Source organism: Cebus imitator, unplaced genomic scaffold, assembly GCF_001604975.1.
Source record: "Cebus imitator isolate Cc_AM_T3 unplaced genomic scaffold, Cebus_imitator-1.0 Scaffold28, whole genome shotgun sequence".
NCBI lineage: Eukaryota > Metazoa > Chordata > Mammalia > Primates > Cebidae > Cebus > Cebus imitator.
The window spans coordinates 2,299,754-2,315,448 of record NW_016107343.1 but is presented as its reverse complement, the minus strand read 5'-3'; the positions used below and the strand labels follow the sequence as shown (position 1 = coordinate 2,315,448).

At 38.6% G+C, this 15,695-nt stretch overlaps 1 protein-coding gene, 1 long non-coding RNA gene and 1 other non-coding gene across 3 annotated transcripts in view; 1 reads left to right on the top strand and 2 right to left on the bottom strand.

The window, feature by feature from the left end:
• The first annotated feature begins 446 nt into the window (after window positions 1-446).
• NXPE1 (neurexophilin and PC-esterase domain family member 1) lies at window positions 447-9,075 on the top strand. Its single transcript, XM_037736652.1, has 4 exons — window positions 447-1,201; window positions 3,469-3,530; window positions 7,709-7,921; window positions 8,291-9,075. The coding sequence occupies exons 1-4, from the start codon at window positions 597-599 to the stop codon at window positions 8,824-8,826; spliced, it is 1,416 nt and encodes a 471-aa protein (XP_037592580.1). The 5' UTR covers window positions 447-596; the 3' UTR covers window positions 8,827-9,075.
• Window positions 2,347-15,695, bottom strand: part of LOC119470330 — a 62,936-nt gene continuing 49,587 nt past the window's right edge. The window contains exon 4 of the long non-coding RNA XR_005199214.1: window positions 2,347-2,393. This is a non-coding gene — a long non-coding RNA (uncharacterized LOC119470330). The remainder of the gene's footprint in view (window positions 2,394-15,695) is intronic.
• Window positions 4,132-4,235, bottom strand: LOC119470378. The gene has a single exon (XR_005199269.1). It is a non-coding gene; the product is annotated as a small nucleolar RNA U13 (small nucleolar RNA).

Genomic DNA, 15,695 nt, shown 5'->3' with positions numbered 1-15,695 from the left:
TGATACAGTTGGAGAGGAAAAGACTATTAGGGATGGGTAAAAGATATGGATGTGACTGGATGTAAGGCATATATGAAAAGAAAGAGTAAACTTATCATCACCAATTTATTGCTCATAAGTATTCTCTGAGCTATATATTTTGCATTGAATATATTTATCTACAACTGTTCAGACATTCTCTAAAATATGGAGGTAAAGATATAAATGTTTATATTTTATTCAAAATTGTCACAGTTTAAATAATATTGATAATAATGCATAATATATCATAATAGTAATGACATCTCCTTTCCTTGTTTCTCTTCTGTTTTGATTTACTCTGCCACTTTGTTAGAAAATATTCAGTCTGGTAACAAACTGAATTCAATTATACAAATATTCACTGTAAACAAATATGCAAACTCATAATAAGTGAAAATGACTAGACAGGTTAATTTCATAGTAGATCACAATCCTTGTTATTTCAGATTTGGTCTGCTCTAAACTTATCCATCTCCATCCATTACTGGAACAACTCCACAAACTCCTTATTCCCTAAAACACCACTCATACCGTTAAAGTCACTAACAGAGACTGAACTCAGAATAAAGGAAATCATGGAGAAACTAGACCAGCAGATCCCACCCAGACCTTTTGACCACGTGAACACCACCACCAGCGCCACACACAGCACAGCCACCATCCTCAGCCCTCGAGACACGTACTGCAGAGGGGACAAGCTGGACATCCTGCTGGAGGTGAGGGACCACTTGGGACGCAGGAAGCAATATGGCGGAGATTTCCTGAGGGCCAGGATGTCCTCCCCAGCCCTGATGGCAGGTGCTTCAGGAAAGGTGACTGACTTCAACAATGGCACCTACCTGATCAGCTTCACTCTGTTCTGGGTGGGCCAGGTCTCCCTGTCTCTGCTGCTCATCCACCCCAGTGAAGGGGTATCGGCTCTCTGGAGGGCAAGGAACCAAGGCTATAACAAAATTATTTTCAAAGGTAAATTTGTTAATGGCACCTCTCATGTCTTCACTGAATGTGGCCTGACCCTAAACTCAAGTGCTGAACTCTGTGAATATCTGGATAACAGAGACCAAGAAGCCTTCTACTGTGTGAAGCCTCAACACATGCCCTGTGAGGCTCTGACCCACATGACCACCCAGAATAGAGAAGTGTCTTATCTTACTGACAGGGAAAAAGGCCTTTTCCACAGGTGAGTATTTTTCAAGTATACTGGGAAGTGTCTCACTGAGAAGTACCCCAGTCAGAGCTACACTGCCCATTGCAACACTGAGCATGACTCTCAGAGGCCTCTACTCAAGGTCAGACATGTGGAGTCTTCACAGGGCCTCTACACACCACTCTGCCAAAGTTTGCATTTTCACTATATTGTCCCATCAGTCATGTGTTTTGCTATAACTATTCTTCTATGTATTCACAGATGTTCCATTGAAAAAAGATTCTTTGATAAGTGTATGATAACATCCATGCTCCTTCTCCTCCCATAATTAATTTTGTTAATTTTGCCTCTTAAATATCTTTGCATTGATCCATTTCCCCCATGTACAGTGCTGCTATTCAAGTTCAGACCAACATCATCTCATCTAGATTACTTATCCCAGCTTCCCAACTGGTCTCTGTCCCAGCAGTCATACCCTCTCTAATCCATTTTCTACACTGAGTAATCTTCCTCGAAAGCCAATTCCTACTGGTTATCTCCAGTTGATCCCATGATCAGATATTCTTCAGTATATACCTCTCAGGGTAGAGGAGTCCTTCTTACTCCCCATATTGTGACCTAGTCATCCCTGTGAGCCCCTGGTTCAACAGCCCTCCACAAACCGGGTAGAAGCATGTTTCCTCTATCAATCACAGCTGCGGCAATCCCAGGCTTTTCTCTCCTGACTTACAAACAGATGCTCACTTCTTGGTTTTCCTTTTCCCCCACTAAGCTGAAAACTACTTTGTGGATTAGAATGAACCATCAGTGACTCTTCATGGGCCACTTTGAGGATTTGTAAAGGGTGAGTATCTGTTATCATAAATTCCAGAGCTGTGAGCCAAGCCATAAAACATCTATCAGTTGCAGAGACTTTTGCTCATTTGCTAACTTTACATAAGTCTCAGAGGCTCGGTCTATTTCCTTTTCTCTTTCAATTCTGCCCAGTGCCCTTTTTTTCCCACAAAGATTTACTTTTCCTAAGATTGGTAACAAAGTAGAATGCTAGGTTCACAGCAATCCCTTTCTACCAGTTTTCAAAGTCAAGCTTAGAGTCTTTTTTTCCATAAGCTTTCAAAAAAAATATGGTAAGAGTGGGCACCAAACATGACAAAATAACATGCATTCCAGAATCTTACCTCATTATCCAAGTTTTGGCTACTGATCTATAGTCCCTGGATCCCTTCTGAAAAGTAAAAGCACAGTTAAGTTTCTGTTCCTTTCCTTTTATCTCTGATGGTACAGCTCATCAAATCTCTTCCTACCCATCAACCATCCCTATGCCTAAATCCTAGTAAGGATGAAAACATGCTGATCTTTTCTCTTCTCAGTATGGCACCTGAAAAGACATCCATAGCAGGGAATCAGGTACCACTTATATCTGTTATAGTTGGCGCCTGGGTCCCCATTCTCCCCTTAATCCCTTTCTTCCTTCCTCCAATTACATGGCCATATACACAGGTTTGAAACAAAGTGTGCGTAAGAGCTTTCAAGCAGGAAGAGTCATCTTTCATCAATTGGAGGAAAGAAATGTAAGGTACATTGATTAACACATCAGATTCAACACTACTTTCTGCCAGCCACTTTGATAGGTATTAAGGATACAGCAGTGGACCAGACACATGCACTACCTTCCTTCCTAAATCTTACGATCTTCAGAAAGCAAGTTTGTCGAAAAAGTCAAAGATAATCATAGCAGGAAATGTGGATTAAAAAGGGAAGCAGAGGCCCTCTGATAAAAGGTCTGCATGCCACTCAAAAAGGCTGGATTCCTTGGGTACATGATGAGGAGACAATAAAGGGATGTAAGCAGCAGTGCAGTTGCACTTGCAATGAGAAAGGGTACTCTGCCAGTCAGATTGAAAGATTTAGGTGGAATAAAACTGAGGCTTACATGACCAGTTAGAAGCCCACAGTAATCCAAGGAAACTATTCTGCAAACTGGAATAGGAGATATGGACGCAGAAAGGGAGAAGAGAACTTGTAAATTAGATAAATATTTTGAATCTAAAATTCCAGGACACACTGATTACATGTGGCAGATCAGTAGAGCTGCCCTGGACTTCAGGTGCTCTCAGCAGGGTAGAAAGTCTTCCAAATTCCTCATTCATTTACAATACCCAATATATCTAAAATTTATAACAATAATAATAGCTTCTGGTTATAGGAAATTAAAAATTTTCCTTCACTCACAAGTAGGTGAGTCACCTGTGTTACGTGGGGAGAGAGCAGGCTAATTTATTGTTCTATTTTTTTTGAAGGTCCAAAGTAGGAGTTGAAATTATGAAGGACGGTAAACACATTGATGTCGTCGAATGTAACAGTAAGTCTGCTCTGTCCTGAGTTAGATGATGCTCAGAGGAAATTTTATCAGCATTAATCCAAGTAATTGTAGTTTTCCTGGAGCACAATTCCTAGCAGGTGTCTAAGATGTCAATCATGCTGGACTTTAAAGGGAGAAATGAACTCAAAGAAATTATTTCAAAATTTTTATAGGAGATTTCATCTTGACATATCCAAAAGGAAAAAGTGTTATTATCCTACATTTATATTTAAACCTGAGAGTTCATCTCCTAGAGTCTAAGGCACTGTCCAAAAATCTTTGAAAGATGAATACCTACAGCTCCAGAGTAGGAAAACTTTGGATTTTGGTTTCCTAACCCTCTGTTGGCAAAACCTCCTAACATTTAGTTGATGCAATTACCAATGTTATATGGAGTTTTTATCTCATTATGTTTTAAAGACAAACACAAAGCCATGCTACTGATGAAAGAATAGTTAGGCTACCTTAGCTTTAAAATAACTTTTTATAAAGTCTTAGTTTACCCATAACATCCATCATGATATTTACTTCAACTCATAATAATCTATTGCCACCATTTATTCATTTATTCTGCAAATGTTTATTTATTTATTTTTCCTCATATCATATGGTTAATGTGCTGACGTCATAACATGGTTTGAGGGAGGCACATCTCACACATGAGCATGAAAACCCAGTCATCATGCTTCTGAACTACAAAAGGATCAGCAAACATTTATCAAGCATTGAACAGGTATCAGGCATTATGGGCAAATGGAGAAAAATAAATGGCCAGTTAGCGTGCATTGTGAAATACATTCAACATACCAACTCTATGAAGAAAGTAAAAAGGCAAAGGAGCTTATGTTAAACTTGGTATTTGACTGAGTCCTGAAGGATATGTGTAGGCAGAGAATGAAGAAGAGAAATCTCATAAAGAGCATGAGTAGTGTTGCTGGATTTAAGTAAATAATAATAAAGGGAGTCAAATGAATTTGAGTAATTTCTAATTGCCTGTCATATATACATTGAGAAAAGGGGGAAATATTGCATGGGCCACACTTACACTAAATAATTATCCCTTGTTAGAAGTAATACAAATTTAACATGGTGTCCTGTATTTTTTATGTACTCTTTTTATCTGGTAATTCCAGTCATGAGCAAAGTCATCATGGACTTTATTGTGGAATGTAGCAGAGGATAAGCCTAGAAAGAGAGAAAGAACCTAATCATGAAAGTTCTCAAGTGCCAGGCTGAGGATCTCAGAGATTATTCAGTAGATTTGAAAGCCACAGAAACCAACTGAGAAAAAGAGTGGTATGATCCACTTTGTGCTTTAAAATGCAAATTCACAATTTAACAAAATGCATGCTCTATAGAAAGGCAATTTAACATGTCACTAAGGAATATAAAATAAAATTCATATAAATAGAAGGAAAAAACGCTGCCTCTGGATGGGATGACCTTATATTTAAAAGAATGTCAGTTATCTATGGATCATTTTCTTATTGCTGCTATAATAAAGTGGCTTTAAAAAGCAAAAATATATCATCTTATAATCTGTAGTCCAGCAGTCCAACATCAGTCTCATTGAGCTGAGCCAAGGTAGAGCAGGAGCATGTTCCTTCCTGGAGACTCTAGGGGTGAACCTGTTCCTTTGCTTATTCTAGGTTCTTAAGGCTTTCCACAGTCCTTGTATCCCTCTTCCTTTATCTTCAAAGTCACAGCAGAGGGTCAAGTTGTCCTGTCACATCTTTGACCCACTCTTCTGCCTCCCTCTTCCACTTTTGAGGACCAGTGACATTAGATTGGGCCTACCCACATAATCCAGGATAATCTCTCCATCTCAAAGTCCATACCTTAGTCATATCTGGAAAGTCCATTTTGCCACGGAAGGCAACATATTCATAGGTTTTAAGAATTGGGGATGTGGATATCTTTGGGAGACTATTAGTCTGTCTATCTAATCAAAAATATAATGGAATCTGTTTTTCAATGGGCAGGTCTATGCAAACCTACTCCCAAAGTTTGAGGAAGCTGAGAAGCCAAAGAAGAGGCTGACACATCCAGTTTCTCAGAAAGAAACATTTAATAGGGAGGTAGAAGCAGAAGCCATGTTTATGTCTCCATTGGTGAGACAAGATGGTGGATCTCCACACCATTACTGCCAGACCCAGGGCTTACAGAGCACAAGGGAAGGGTGGCTGAGGTGGGATGTACAGGACAATTGAAGTAAAATGCCAGCAAATCTTGCCTTGTTGGCCTAAGGTCAAGATTTATGGTAAGTACCTGCTGTTATGCAAGAAACAATAGTTAAACTGGAGTTAATCAGAAGCCAACATGGCGAATTAACTTCTAAAATGGAGTTGCTTTTGCTGATATATGGAATCCTGATATTATATTACCCACATACTGTTCAAAATACTCAAGCCTATTCTAAAATTATTAAGTAAAATAAACATGTAAGAGTAATCATAAGCGAATTTGTTACAAGTTTGAAATAGTGCTTCAGGGAGTTTGAGATGTGGCAAAATGAATACCCTGACACATAAAGATTACACAAGATATGGCTTACAACCATGAACTTAAAGGCTATGTTCTCAGCAAAGTGTGCCAGTACATTATGAGGACAAAGAATACTTAACGCTATGAATCTCAAGTTTCCAGGGTCATGGTATTCAGTCATCCAGGGTGCAATGCCATCAAGCCTCATAGAAATCCATCCACATCACGCTGTAATTCTAACATAATTACAGGATTATACAAATTCCCTTTACTAAGCCAAATCACCAGGACTTAAGAGCTATTTCAGATGCACTTTCCAATTCTGCCACCAGCACCAATTTACCACTTTGTCCACAGGTTACAAATACAATACAATCATGTAGCGATGTACTATGCCATGAACACAGGCAGCCAGAGACAATAAGGCCTTTGAGGATCTAAGCAAAGAAACTAAAACAGAGACTGCTGATGGTTCCCCAGTATCCACTGCCTCCTCCTTCTTTAGTAATAGATACCAGTTTGTGGCTAGACCCATGGCCATCCTTCCTTATAGCTAGTTGTGGCCATAACTAAATATTTTTCCAGAAGTGTGAGTGGGAAACTTCTAGGTCATGCTTTAAAAGCAAAACAATTGGCCCTCCCTATCCATTTCTTCCTTTACTACTAGCTGAACTTTAGATATAATGTGAGAAGGGAAAGAGCCAGGTTAGACCATGAGATCAAAGCCATGTGGTAAGAATGGCAGAGCTATAACACAGAAGCAACAGGCATCCCTGACACCATGCAATGGTATATTAGCCCTGGCCTTCTCACTCCAGGCTTGTTAAGTAAGACAGAAATAATCTATTTTTAACTCATTATTACCTTGGTCTTTCCTACAGCATTCAAATCGGTTTCCTATCTCATACCAGAATGTAGTATCAGTACAGAAGTCCTGATGTAACAAATTCTAAAATTGAAGGCACTGGCTCAGTGATGGGGTAGCAGCACAGAGAGTGGCAAAGAAACACAACAGGAGAAATCTGATAACCTTCGTCATGACATAACAAGACGTTTGCTGCACTGCTCCCTATAAGAGAAGGCAGACCATGCGCAAACAGAGCCTGAAACTCTAGTGAAACTTCCTGGAATATCTCAAAATATTGGTTTGTACTGAATGCTACATGTTGCATTTGGCAAAGTCTGGTTTTTAATAAAGTAAATCCAACCAGGTGATTATTGTACCATTTGAGGTTTTTATTTTTAATGTACATATTTTAAGCCATTTTTTGAACATGGAAAAATTAAGATTATTCATTCCTTCATTAATGAAATAAAAGTAAAGAATTTGATATAACAGCAGCAACTGGCAGACCACTAACATCATTCAGGTTAGAGACAAACACAGACATCGCTACAGAATCAGGAAGGAAGGACAGAATGCCAAAGAAAGGATGAAATGTCAAGACTTAGCTAATGACCAAATTTAGGAGAAAAGGAATAGGCAGGAGGCAAGATGACTCAAATTCTCTCAAAAGAGTAAGTAGAAGTGCCTGAAGCAAAGCTAATGATCAAAGAATAGTACTAGAAAGGGATAGAAATAGAAAACAGACATTACAGGAAGGGGGAAAGAGTGATGGAAGGAATGATGAAGAAAGAAGGCTAGATGTCTAACTTATTACAATAAAATCATTTACAAGTGTCTCTGTTACCAGAGAGTGAAAAGATAGAAGAGAAATGCCAAGTTGGAATGAAGCCTCCTGTCCCTGGTGGTTATACTTTACAACGAAGGTGGATAACAACATTTTGCAACCAGATTCAGTTTGACACAATTAAGATGAATGACTGCCTGAAAGGCAAGCTCATTTACCTCCTGGGAGACTCTACGCTACGTCAGTGGATCTACCACTTACCCAAAGTTGTAAAAAGTGGGTAGTTACTTTATATTCTCTTTGAAATTCAGGCTGGTTTTAAAGTACTTTTAATGAGGTCTCTATTCTCTCGTTTGAGCTATTTTGTTTTTTACTTCATTTAGCTTTCTGGATTTGAGCCTTTAAATTTAAAATGTATTTGATTCCCTCTTTCATAAGAGATGTTGGTCCTCTTTTAAAATTCCAATGAAAACTTTATATTTTTGATTCACATTTTACATGTATGAACTGGTACTCTACCCTAGAGAGTGGAAAGACTCCAGTGAGCAATTATTTAGGTGGGTGGGTATTTTAAGTGATATGACATTCTTTTCCATGAATATTAACCATCAACTTCTATTCAAAACAACTATTTCTTTTTATCAGCACTGCAGTTTTTTGATCTTCATGAAACTGGAATTTTTAAGAAACATTTGCTTCTGGATGCAGCAAGACACACTCTGATTCAATGGAAAAAACACAGCCATCCCTTCATCACTTTCCAGCTCTACTCTCTGATAGATCATAATTATATCCCTCGGGAAATTGACCTGCTATCAGGTGACAAAAACACAGCCATCGTCATCACCTTTGGCCAGCACTTCAGACCATTTCCCATTGACATTTTTATTCGCAGGGCCATCGGTGTCCGAAAGGCTATTGAAAGACTGTTCCTAAGAAGCCCAACCACTAAAGTGATTATTAAGACAGAAAACATCAGGGAGATGCACATAGAGACAGAGAGGTTTGGAGACTTCCATGGTTATATTCAATATCTTATCATGAAGGATATTTTCAAAGACCTCAACATGGGCATCATTGATGCCTGGGACATGACCATTGCATATGGCACTAATACTATCCACCCGCCTGATCATGTGATTGGAAATCAGATTAACATGTTCTTAAACTACATTTGCTAAGGGGTAAATATCATACAAAATCACTAAGAACAAATCTCTGTACATAACCCCACATGTATTGTAAAGTAAATTTTATTCATTTTAGGAACGGAGGAAAATAAATTTAAAAGAATCTGTTTTGGGAGGAAGGATATATAAGGACAATGACAACCAATATGGGATGCAAAACCAAGAGAATCACACATGAAAAAATATACCATGCTGGTTCTGGTGCTTGTTTAAAACATTAAAAAAGTTTTTTAAAAGCCATGTTGTTAAACTGATTTGAAAATATCTGTACAAATTCATGATGCTTTCCATTTCCAATATAGATATTTTGTAGTTCTGTCTATTGAAAAGGCCTGGAAGCAATGATAACCCATTAGCAACAATCACTCTTAGTACCCTCACCGTGGTCTCTAAGAACCCTTCCTCAGTAAAAGAAAACAGGTATTCCTGAAGAAAAGGCTGATTCTAGGACTGGAACAGAAAATACATATACCATGAGCCTGGACATCTTGCTATGCCAGAAAGCAAATAATCAAGATAAATGGAATCATATCATGGAACAGAGGAAGTAACCCAAAGGAGTCTCTTCATTGGCCATAGGTAGATTAGTTTAAGCATCAAAAAGACTAATGACTGCAGTTAATTGAAATACATAGTATATAAAATCCATGAGCTCATAATAATACTAAAAGAGATATTCAAGAATAAAAACAAAATCTCTCATGTGTCATAAGTGGAGCTGGGTAAATCCTTATTTTGAAAATTGGCAATGAAAGAGAAATACATGAACATTTATCCTCATTCCTGTTACAGAGAAAACCAATAACCCTAATAGATAAGTGAAAGTTCTTCTTTGTGGGAGAATTATAGCTAATGAATACAGAAAGAATGACAGAATTAGGAAATCACCATTTTAAAATTTCTAATTAGATAAGTAAGTAAGGCAGAGATCATCAGTGAATGAACTTTTCTTAAAAGTCTGATTGGAACTTTACTATGGATATAGCAGCCTATCATTTCTGAATCCACTGATCAAACTTAGCTTTATTAAGAGGTAGGCAACCTGTCATTATGTCCTGCATGATTTGATACAATGTAAAGTATATAACACCACCTATGAAGGAGTATTCTTGCAATGCTTTTTCCCCTAGATAATTTCATCCAATGGCTCCAAAATTTTTACAGGTATTGATCGACTTACCACCTATGCAACTTACAACCATTCGGCTTTACGACCACAATCGCTAGCCACAACTGCTCCGCGTCTGGCAGCGCAAACGTTGCCCAGCTGGGCGTACGGCAGTGTGGACCAGCTTCTGACAGCACTACCATCTCCATGTGCACCATTTCAACTGTACATATAGCCTACTCAACTTACGAGCAAATCCTGTTACGACCGGTCCGCAGTCCCGACCGTGGTCGTAAGTCGAGCACTGGCTGTATTTTCAGCTTCCAGTCTAAGACCAACTTTGCATAAAACATCTCCCCTTCCAATTGACAGACCTCAAATACATCACATTAATGCCAAAAGCAATATCTCCTCTCTACCAAATTTTCACCTCTTTCTGTGATTCCATTTCTTGATCAATGATATTAGTATCCACTTAGTTTTCAAAGCTGGAAAACCATATTTTGTTTAAATAAACAATTACTGTCATCTACTCTGTGCCACATGCTTGTTAGCCAATTTTTATACAAAGGAATGGGGCAAAAAGACCATCATCCTTAATCTAATGGAGAAGACCAAGCAGGTAGATTCAAAGCAATGCAATATAACAAGAGTCAAGACGTTATAGAAACACAGAAACAAACAAAACCTGAACTCTACGATAGAAGCTATGAAGTTTTATACAGGAAGTTTTACCTGGACTCATTCATGAAGAATGAGAGAATCAAGTTGACAAGAAGGAAGGAGAGGGAGAAGTAGGACAATCTTGTTGACAAAAGTCTCATTCAGGAAATGGCAAGAATTATGAACCTTTAGTGACAAAAAACAAATGCAGAGAGTTAATGAGAAGGAAATGGGGAGGCAGCACCCAAATTATGAAAGATTTATATGACATGCTAAGGAATGTGGGCTTTATCCTAAAAGTAAAGGGGAGTGGTTAAAGAATCATAATACAGACAGGACATGATTACATTTGCCTCTCAGAAAGAGAAATGAGGCAAGATATTTATGGCCAATGTGGCATAATGAAAACAATATGGAGATTGAAGTCAGACCTGGTTTTGAATTTTAGTGTCTTCACTTACCAACTCAGCCAATTTAGGAATTTAATCTCTAAACTTCAATTTCTTCAATATTAAATTCAAAGCATTAAATTAGATGATATATGGAAAATGTTTACCTAGTTCTAGCACATGGTAATATTCAATAATTTTTCCCTTGAGGCAGCTCAATGAGAAGTTTCCATGATACCTACAAATTTGACACAAATAACTTGAAGGAGAACTCTAACATTCACTGAAGAAGATAAAGGGGAAGGAAGATATTGGGGAAAAGGATAAAATGAATTTAGGTTTTAGTTATAATGAAGTGAAAGTTCCCATACAAATATCAAAATGCAGATGTCTTGTAGATAGAATATGAGTCTGAATTCAGGAGAGAGGTCTATAAGAAAGATGCTCAATTTGGAAGTCACCAATATATACAGGTGGTTGCTAAAGATTAGGATATGTTAATATTTTCTCATACACAAAGGGAACTCTCATACACTCTTGGTGGGAATGTAAGTTGGTACAGTCATTATGGAAGACAGTATGGCAGTTCCTCAAAAAATTAAAAATAGAACTACCATATGACCTGGCAATCCCTCTGCTGAGTATCCCAAAGGAAATGAAATCAGCACTTCACAGAATATCTGCATTCTCATGCTCAATGTAGCATTATTCACTATAGCAAAGATGTAGAAACAACATAAGTGCCCATCAATAGATGAACAGATAAATAATTGTGGCATATATGTACAATGGAATATCATTCAGCCTTATAAAAGGAGATGCTCCTATATTTGCAATAACATGGGTGAACCTGGAGGACATTATGCTAAGTAAAATAACAATATTGAAGGAAAGAAATAATACTGAAAGAAAAATATTGCTTCATCTCACTTATATATGAAACTTAAAAATTACACATAGAAACAGAGTGGAATGGTGGTTATTCAGTCTGGGAGGAAGAGAAAATGGGAAGCTGTAGGTCAAAGGGTATAAACTTGCAGTTCTACTGGATGAATGTCTAGAGAGCTAATGTACAGCATGAGGACTATAGTTAATATTGTATACGGAAAATTTGCTGAAAGACTAGATTTTAGGTATTCTACCTCAATAAAAAGGTAATTGTGCAGTGAGGAATATGTTAATTTCTTGACTATAGTGATCATTTCACTATGCATATGTATATCAAAACATCACACTTGTATGCCTTAAATGTATGTGATTTTAAAAATACATACATAAAATTTCTTTTAAAAATATCCCACACACAAGACAAATATGTGTTCAAATACATCAGTCTCTCAAGCCTTTGCACCACTCTACATGCTGCTCCTTCTGACTAGAAGGTCCTCCTGCCCCTCCTTCCACGTGTCAAACTCCCCATCACCCTTGAAAACCCAGTTTGAATTTTATTTCTTCTGTGAAGCTTTCCCTGACACCCCCAGAAAGAATAATGTTTCCTGGCCAGGTGCAGTGGCTCATGCCTCTAATCCCAGCATTTTGAGAGGTGGGTGGATCACCTGAGGTCAGGAGTTCGAGACCAGCCAGGCTAGTCTCGAACTCCTGGCCAACAAGGTGAAACCCCATCTCTACTAAAAATACAAAAATTAGCCGGGCATGGTGGCAGCTACTCTCTAGTCCCAGCTACTTGAGAGGCTGAGACAGGAGAATTGCTTGAACCTGGGAGGCAGAAGTTACAGTGAGCCGAGATCGCGCAACTGCACTCCAGCCTGGGCGATGGCATGAGAGTCCATCTCAAAAAAAAAAAAAAAAAAAAAAAAAAAAAAAAGAATGTTTCCACAGTGTTTTTGCATTTGCTCCATAATAGAAACAGAAACATGTATTTTTAAAAGTATCTGTCATCTCTAATAGATTGTAAACATCTTGAGGAAAGAGACTAAGTTTTGTTTCTTTTTCCCCTCAAAGAGAAATTTATTAAAACATTTACCATCTCTTTAGAAAGAGATTTTACCATTTCTTTAGAAAGCGCCAGAATTTACAACTGAGAATAAGTGTTAATGGAATAAGAACCAATAAGAGGAAAGCATATGAGGCTGAAAGTTACTTTATTATTCATACTAATTTAATAGGCTCACAGAATGAATCCTTTTACCAAATTAGGGGGGAAGCATTTTCTGTAAAGTACCTTTAGAAAAATACGCATGCTTTGAAAAATGGTTATCAAAATTTAACAACTGTCATATAAAATGTTCATAAAATGTGTGTGGATGTGCCTCTCAAGATTGTGGAGTCAATTCTGTTAACCCATCTGCAACCTTGGTCACATTATGCGTGGACATCCTGGTTTTGTTCTTGGGGTTCTTACCAATGGTTGTGGTCTTATAAGAAAAGGAAATCTGGAAATCTTGTCCCTGTTATTAACATGCATGTCATAACTAATAAGAATGGTTTGTTGGTATGCTAAACAGATTGTAAAAGCTGCCATTTTGCATGAGATTAACTAGGGTAATACTTCTTTATAGCATGAATGTGTAAATGTTCAAAATTTCACAGTAAACTCAAGAAATTAATTTCTAGTTCTCTCATCTTGTATCCAATGTAAATTAATTTCCATTGACCTTCCTGGCTGAGGTAAGTAAATTTGCAAATATAGAGTATAAAAAGAATAGAGAAAAAAAAAGCTTCATTTTTATTCCCCAAAAACATTTCTGCTAATTCACAGCCCTTCCCTGGATGAGTCAAGATTTTTGACACTCTCAGGTGTCACCACAGAGCAAAAGACACCTCAGTGCAAAGTGATGGTCTCCCCAATTCTCAATTCCCCCTTCTATCTATTCAATTTCCAACAATTAAGATTTCAAATTCCAAATATATCCAAAAGATCTTCAGACATCCGGACAAGAACCCCATTCACAAAAACAAGGTACCCTTACATACAGTAAGAACATTCCCTTTTTGTCAAGGTTTATTTTACCAGTCTTCACCTGAGGCTAGTAGCTGGCAGCATCTTCTTTAAAGATAGAGTTTTCCTTCATTGAAATATTCCATGTGGCCCCTTGGCTATCTAGGCATGTTTTACAGCCTAAAGGTATAACACTTAGAGCACAGCGCAATGGCTGTGGGCTGAACGTGCTTATTCTAAAGTTTTCTACCTCTCAGCAGATCTCGAGGCAGATGCTGAGCACAGTGATTCCCGCCACTGCTCCTGGTCTCTAAGCCTGAATTGTGTTAATTGCAGCTCTTGGTATGGAAAATGGAGTGCTGGTGTGAAGATGAACACCAAATAGCAGGGAGGCACATTCAACACTATATTGATACCTGGAGTGTGGGAACACTTGGTTCCATCATCGCATACTGCAGAGCCTGCTCCAACCTCACAGGAGGCCAAGACATCGAGGCGCCTAAGCAACTTGTGAACTTGTTCCCAGCATTCCTAAGAGTCACATCCATGGCGTGTGCCTCCTCCTGGTACTTGTGTGGCTATAACAAAGAGGAGGATTCACAGATGCAAAGCTGTGGGAGCAGAGCCACCAGGTGCAGCTGGGGCCTCTGTTGGGGCATGGTTTACGAAGGCCGCTAAGTGCTCTGTGTGCCACTTTGGTGTCAGCTTCCCACCAAGCCTCCTTCTCTCCCTACTTCCTGATCCCCAACCTCTTGTTTCTCTATTCTCCTCCAATCCACCAGAGTGGAGGAAGCATCCTCCATGGAGATGCACAGCTGTGACCCCAGCTCTATCCTTGGAGCCATTTTATTCATCCTTGGTCCTTAACACTGGGCCCAGCACATAGTAGAAGCAATAAATAGTTGTCAAATAAGTGATGCTCTATCTCTGTATATCTAGAACATGACATAAAATGGAAGATAAATGGTAGTGTCCATAAAAAAGGGACACAGCACATTTCAGAAATTAATCAAAAATAAATATTCCATGAATTGAGAGAAGGAAGAATCAAAATAAAACAGAATAGCACCTTGATCATCTACAAACAAGAGACCAAAATGTTGTGTTTATAGTGAGAATAATCACGGAAACTTCTTTCCACCTCCTGTAAGGGAGGAGGGATGTGGAGCTGACATTATCGTATAGGGAGGCGACAAATCATGTAAGAAGCAGAAAACCTGGATTTTCCAAAAAATTTACATACAGCCACAAATCACCTTGTCTTCAATTTCCCTCCTTTTTGATTATGCTAACGATATATATTGAGAACCTGAAAGATCCCAAAGGAGAAGATATTGAAGCAGCTGTGAGGAATAACAAGGCTCTGGTCTGAGAATCATTCATTCAGTAAACACTTATTTACTCATCAACTATTACATGGCAGGCCTTGAGATGGGGACACAGCATTGAATAGGACAGGTGTGGTCCCTGTCCTCATTAACGATGATAGAGAATACCAGTAAGTTTCAGGCTACTGCAATACTGCATGATGCCTGCTATGGAAGGTGCCAGTGTGAACACATGGGTCACCCATCCCAGAGATGAGGGCACGGGGAAAGCGTCCCAGAGGAAGTGATATCTAAGCAAGACTAGAAGAACAAGTAGGACTCGGGGAGGCAGAAGAGGACGGACAGAGAAAGCAACCCAGAGCGAAAGGTGTGAAAGCATTCCAGAAGGAACAGCATGGTCCAAAACGGACCGCCTTTTCATGTGGCTGTGTGTGCAGTTCCTCTCCTTGTGTGCACTCTTATTTTTAGATAAG

Bases quoted from the DNA above. Each gene is read 5' to 3' on its own strand.
- NXPE1 (XM_037736652.1), top strand. From the start codon at position 597: ATGGAGAAACTAGACCAGCAGATCCCACCCAGACCTTTTGACCACGTG. The intron at 1,202-3,468 runs GTGAGTATTTTT...TTTTTTTTGAAG, and splicing joins GAAAAAGGCCTTTTCCACAG to GTCCAAAGTAGGAGTTGAAA. The intron at 7,922-8,290 runs GTGGGTAGTTAC...TCTTTTTATCAG, and splicing joins CTTACCCAAAGTTGTAAAAA to CACTGCAGTTTTTTGATCTT.